The sequence below is a fragment of the Eucalyptus grandis genome, chromosome 8 (genome assembly GCF_016545825.1).
Source record: "Eucalyptus grandis isolate ANBG69807.140 chromosome 8, ASM1654582v1, whole genome shotgun sequence".
Classification (NCBI taxonomy): Eukaryota; Viridiplantae; Streptophyta; class Magnoliopsida; order Myrtales; family Myrtaceae; genus Eucalyptus; species Eucalyptus grandis.
In genome coordinates, this window is record NC_052619.1 from 47,686,271 (window position 1) to 47,692,270 (window position 6,000).

The following is a 6,000-nucleotide window of genomic DNA, read 5'->3' on the forward strand; positions in this document are numbered from 1 at the left end:
GACCACCGCACACCATTCAGGTGAGAGATAGAGACAGAGCGAGCGAGAGAGATGGCCACCCAATAAATAAAACAAGGTCATTGTTAGATATCATTGTAGCAACAAAATAGCACAATAGCAAATGGCGAACAAAAAATTTAACTCAACTGATGAGAGAATAATATAACCAACCAACTCTAATATAAGCTCACATCCACCTAATGCGAACATTTAAACTCCAGCTTGAAATGAATATTCACAATACCTCTTCAGCTTTCAAGGCGACTCCAATTGAATCGTTGACATAAGATAAGGACACTTCCATATTGTATAGGGACAAATCAGAATAAACGAATGACTCCCCATTAGAGTATATCACTTCAACTGGTTCAACTTCATACTTCTTCCCACAGTATGCTGAGAAGATTGTCACCTAAAGGAAAACACTTGCCCGCATTAGTCCTCTATACAGAAGGATGGGTGTAGAGAAAAGGACAAACAATTGAGTATGCTCACCATTGTATTTAGAACTATCTTAGCCTTTGTTAAGTCCATCGCAGTACATTCAATAAGAACATTTTTTGTCTTTAAAGTTTTTGCCGGATGTGCACCATTGATAATTGGCGGCAGAGACAGCACAATTCTGCATGGAGTAAAAAATTAGCCTTTTCAGTGATAAGAAGCTTAGTCAACTGTATCATTTCAGTCAATGTAGATGCTCGCTAATCAATCAGACTATACATCACAAATATCTGTCAAATTGTTGATTGCAAGACACCCAAAAAGTGGATGAAGCATCACTTTCCCCACACTGTTTGGCTATGACAGCTAAATAGTCACTACAATTTTTTAAAACCATTGCTCTGGACAAGCCATATAGGACGTTGCATCTCAATGTAAGATCACGGTCGCTCTTCTTTACATTTAAGGTTCAAATGAACACAGTAAAAGCTTCCCAAAAATGTGTTGTCCTCCCGCCACTCCCTCTCAAACCTGAAATCTTGAAATAGAGAAGGAAAACAGGTATTATGCTGCATGTTAAAGGTCCAAAAATTAATACCGGCAAATGTTCTGATGGAGCTTGTCTTGAAGATCAATGAAGCTGTTATAACTGGCTTCATCAAATGTTATCCCTCTTAAGACAGCAGAAACAACGTATGGACGGATTTGTGAGGTCTGCAACACATAAATGGTCACTCAAGTAATAAATGATTCCAGCATAGATCAATCTAGACAGATCAATCCTCACATATCAGTACCTCTGGTTTTACATGCATCTTAAGCATTGATCCCTGCTGATGTTACGAAGACTGTATTGAGGTGTCTCCTCCTGCTTATTGAATACACGTAGGGCCTGAGCAAGCCCTTCGAGGCAAAGCAAGTCGTATCTATGCATTTCCTAGAGGATACCTTATTATTATAATAGTACAGTCATTTCTACACTACATGCAGGAATTTATCAAGAAGAATAATCATTAATTACCAATACAGACTAAAATGATGATAAACCCATCATCTCTTTGAAAAACTTGACTTATAACTAAATAATGAAGTTTCTAGATGACATGATTCAAAATAAAGCAAACAGCATTAAGGAGTCAATATCGCAACCTGCTGACCAAATCTAAAAAGGTTTTGCAACCTGCTGATTCCTGCTGTTCCGGCGAACAGGTGACTGCGAAGTTGAATCGGCATTTGGTTCACATGACTTGCATTTTAGAATTGAGATCGCAAGACCAGTTATGCTTTTATATTTTGAGATAAATGCGAGAAAACTTGAGGATTTACCGAGGAATCTATCGCATTCAGATGCTGAATGAGCTCTGTGCTGCTGTTAATGGAATTTTGGCGTATGAGCATGTTCTCTAGGTATCTGAAAAGAAGCATAAGTTTCAATTGACCCAATCATCATTACAACTATGGCAAGTAATTCTTATTGTTGGTTTCATAAAAAAAAAAAAATTGAGTTGCTTTTAACCTTTCATAGTCCAGAACTCTATGCACCTCATTAGCATGACGCAAAGCCGCCAATGCCAGCTGCACCAGAAAACATAAAAAGCCTTTAAGAATATAACATGGGAGTTCAGCTACACCATCAAACTAAGGAGAAATTCTAAAGGATTTATTCAGTGAGGTAGAGACCAAGATCTTGGAAGCGCTCAAGAGTTATAATTTCCAAACACATCCACTATTACCGGTATTGCAGCCAACATTTCTGAAGGTTACAAAATTGCTCCTGCACCATATTTCTCTGTTGCCCAGATACCCATTTAACACGTTGAAGCATCTGACATGAGTTCAACTCCTTTTATTCGAACAAATCTATACTCCTCATATAGAGTATATAAACCTAATGGGAAATTATCCAAAAATTGAAAGCAAGTTGCCGGGCCTAAAAATTTGCTCATGAACCAAGTAAAAGTAGAACTGTAAGAAAAGGAAAATGCAAGAAGTACCTGTCCAGGAGGAAAGAGAAGTGGTGCATCAGTAACCATAATTTTGTCTACCTCCTCTTTTGCAGTTTCCTGGAAATGATCAAGAACCATAATGCAGAAAATTAGTGTGACATAAGGATATGAGCAGTCTATTTCCAAAAGTACACATTTGCAGCAGTAATATAAATAAGAAGAAGAATATAAACAGGAACATATAAAACGAAACAATTGACTTAATATACTGTTGAACGAAGATTCTATAACGCTTGGGTCAGAGGCTCTCACATACATAAGGCAGAAGCCATGTAATAACACTATTTGAAGTTCATCAAAAGCATGCAAATTTCTGAGCACAAACATCCCCCAGCAGTATGGCGAAATGCCAGATGTCAGCTCAACCCACCTGCTTATTGTAGCCTTTAAGCTTAATTTCCTTCCAAGGGTCATGCTTCTCTAATGTCAAGCAACTAAGTTGATGCACATGGGGTGGTTTAGAATTTTACTTCCCACATGTTATACTTACAACTAAGGTTCTCACTCAGTTAGATCTGTTAAGAAGCAAATATGTTTATTGAGGTAGATATACAGTTCCATAAAGTGCTAAAGACTGGCCTAGCGCATACACAAATATAACAGGGCAACAATTTGGCATTTCTCAATTGCATGTTCATCTACAAACAGATACGCTCAATTTAACAACGGTTTAAGGCGATGACCCACTAAGCATATGAGGTGGTTGTTGTCATAAGGAACTGGCATCGAAAGCTTTCTCCCTTGAGTTAAGTTCCTCGATAGGTAAAACTCCGCTACAATTGAGAGGAGATCCTTCATCTCAGCCCCACTAGCTGCGATCAAGACTCTACCATCAGAGTTAATGGTTATTTTTGAATTTCGGACCAAATCTCCCATGAAATCTGAGAGAGCGCTCTGAGTGGAAAATTGAAAGTTAGGGTAGACGAGACAAGGAATGATGGGCAGGCGATGCATGTCAGTTTCCACTGAGTGAAGACCCGTTAAATCAGATACTAGAGACATATCTAGTCCAGCCTTTTCAGCACAACTCAATCCAGACATGCTAAACTCAAAGACTTCTCTCTGCATGGTGGATCGTTCGGCAATTCCGGTGCCTAGGGGCCCAGTAGTTGAGTGGACATCTGCAATCATAATAAATAAACCATTACTTGACCATCCCCTCTCACGACAAGTAACTTGTTTAACTGCAAAGAGCACTGCAACACATGCCCTACAAAAGCTATATTGTTTTCTTTAGAAGCAGATCTTGGTTTCAGTGATCTCCTAAACCTATATAAATGGTTCAGCACTTTAGCCAGTTCTACCAACCTCAACAGTAATCCCCCATTTGTTGTTGAAATTCAGTTTCCATGAATTTTCTGACCATACAAATGCAAGTGCCATGAATAAATTGCTAATTTCAGTTTCCATTAAGCGTATGATTCTACAAATTCGTGTGGCCTAATATAATTGCTTATACCATCAAGCACTTGCAAAAGGATACAAATTCATATTCTTAAGTAGTTTTGTGGTAAGACGATTTAAAACTGTAAGGGTGATAAATAATAATGGCCCCAAAAATTTCATTATCTCTGTGGCATGAAGGGTGAGATTTTCATCAAATGAAATCAATGACTTGAAGCTTGTAATTAACAAATTTACATGAGAAATAAATTATACCCAGAAGGAACGCGAGCACTTTATTTCAAGGTCTCTCCTTTTGGACAAGCTGACATATAACGTGAATTGATTTAAAAATAATAATAATAATAATAATAATAAAAAAGAGAGAGAGATATCTTCAACTGAGTATTACGTGCATACCTTGCAAATCTAGAATCACGGGATCTTTCTCCACAGAATCAATCTGCACACACCGCTTTGCTGCTAACAGTACATATAGGGATTCCACTGCCTCCTTCAATTGATTAGGACTGAGGGTCATGGATCCCAATCTTATAATGTCTTGTCTTGTCCTAGCAGCAGGCAAAATTGGCTGAAGATCCTGCACTTTCCATAATTAGATTTCCCGAATGCAGGATGCAAAATAACAAGGAACCGACACCTGACCAACATTAGCCATTTCTATAATCTAACATAGACCAAAAGAAAATCCCTAGCAAACATCACTGCACACAGATCTAAACCACCCTAAACAATTGAGGAGGTCAGAATCAACAAAGACAAAGCTTCGCAACGTGCAAGCACCAATGAAAAGCAAAATTTAATTGCAACTTCGCAGCACTCTTTAAACCCGAAATCACCAAGCTTGGAGCATCAAGCCACGGAGGTCAAGATGGAGTTGTAAAATTTCAATCTTTTAGACAAAGAGTGGTGAAAAAACAAAAACTCGTGATCAAGAGATCTTACATAGATGAATCTCCTAGAGAACCAGAGTTCCGCAACACATCAGGGCCCAGTCAACGACGTGCACAGTGCAGCATCGAAACTCACAAAAGCCGCAGCTAACGACGAGCTACAGAGCTAAAACACCACACGACCCAATCAAAGACTGAACGCCAAGCAGCAAGCACGGAGCTGCCACGACAACAGAACAAAATCGACGACACCGCACAAGAATCAACCGACGGAAGCTATCCAAAGCGCTTCGGCAATCCCTAGGCACGAAACCCAGTTCGTTCCGATTCGAATCCGCGACGGACGGAATCGAGAGGAACCGAGAGAAGTCGAGACTCACCCTGACGACTCTGCTCGCGCCCTTGCTCCTGACCAAGAACGAGGCTCGGCGGATAACCATGCGAAGCCATCAAGCAGAGCTCCGCCATCATCGACCAAGAACGAGGCGAGGAGGGAAGCGCTTAGGGTGAGTGAGAGGGCTCGAGACAGAGAGGAGGGGGCGCTTGGGGTGAGTGAGAGGACTCGGGACAGAGAGGAGAGGAGTGCTTGAGGAAGAGAGAGGCAGAAGCGGGAAGAAATAGCGCGCGCTCCGTTGAAAAGAAGAGCGCGCCCATCCGAAACACACAACATCTAACCGAATGCCGAATCAACTTCGCAGTCACCTGTTCGCCGGAACTTCGATTTTGTAGATGACTCCCTCGTCCTCATCAGTCTCCTCTTCCAGGTGCTTCTCCTTTCTGATGGTCGCCTTCTCCGTCGTCTGGCCAGCACAAACAAAGAAGCCCAACCCCTCAGCCTTTAAAAAAAAAAAAAAAAATCCCCCCCCCCCCAAAAAAAAAAAACCAGGTCTGATTTGCTCGCGCTGGTTCGCCGGTAGGAAAGAGGGAGGGCAGAGAGAGAGGGAGGTCGCGGTCCTCTCGCCAGTCCCGTGCAGTGGTTCGTCGATTGCTCACGGTCCTCTCGCCGGTCCCGTGCGGTGGTTCGCCGGTCGGAAAGAGGGAGGGCACAGAGAGACTGGGAGGTCGCGTCCTGTTCGTCGGAGAGAGAAAGAGAGGGAGGGAAGAGTGAGAGAGGCGAGAGAGGAGAGAGAGAAAAACCCAGCAAATTCGAGTGAAGAGAGAGAAAAAATTTTGAGCGGGAGGAATACGATGACCGTCCTTTCTTCGCGGTGGAGCCGAGCCGAGCCGAGCCGAGCCGACCAAAAATCAGCGCCTTC

At 41.8% G+C, this 6,000-nt stretch overlaps 1 protein-coding gene across 3 annotated transcripts; it reads right to left on the bottom strand.

Annotated features, from left to right (window-relative positions):
• Nucleotides 1–32: 32 nt before the first annotated feature.
• LOC104414824 lies at nt 33–5,578 on the bottom strand. 3 transcript variants are annotated; one of them, XM_039298993.1, is made up of 10 exons: nt 5,125–5,578; nt 4,251–4,431; nt 3,135–3,568; nt 2,436–2,504; nt 1,958–2,016; nt 1,768–1,852; nt 1,239–1,378; nt 1,040–1,155; nt 496–622; nt 33–412 (listed from the first exon to the last, which is right to left on the bottom strand). In XM_039298993.1, the coding sequence occupies exons 1-7, from the start codon at nt 5,182–5,184 to the stop codon at nt 1,247–1,249; spliced, it is 1,020 nt and encodes a 339-aa protein (XP_039154927.1). In that variant the 5' UTR covers nt 5,185–5,578; the 3' UTR covers nt 33–412; nt 496–622; nt 1,040–1,155; nt 1,239–1,246. The 3 variants fall into 3 exon arrangements, with proteins under 3 accessions (XP_039154927.1, XP_039154929.1, XP_039154928.1); XM_039298995.1 differs by having other exon boundaries at nt 1,239–1,309; nt 5,125–5,576; XM_039298994.1 differs by having other exon boundaries at nt 4,251–4,422; nt 5,125–5,440.
• Between the last annotated feature and the right edge of the window lie 422 nt (nt 5,579–6,000).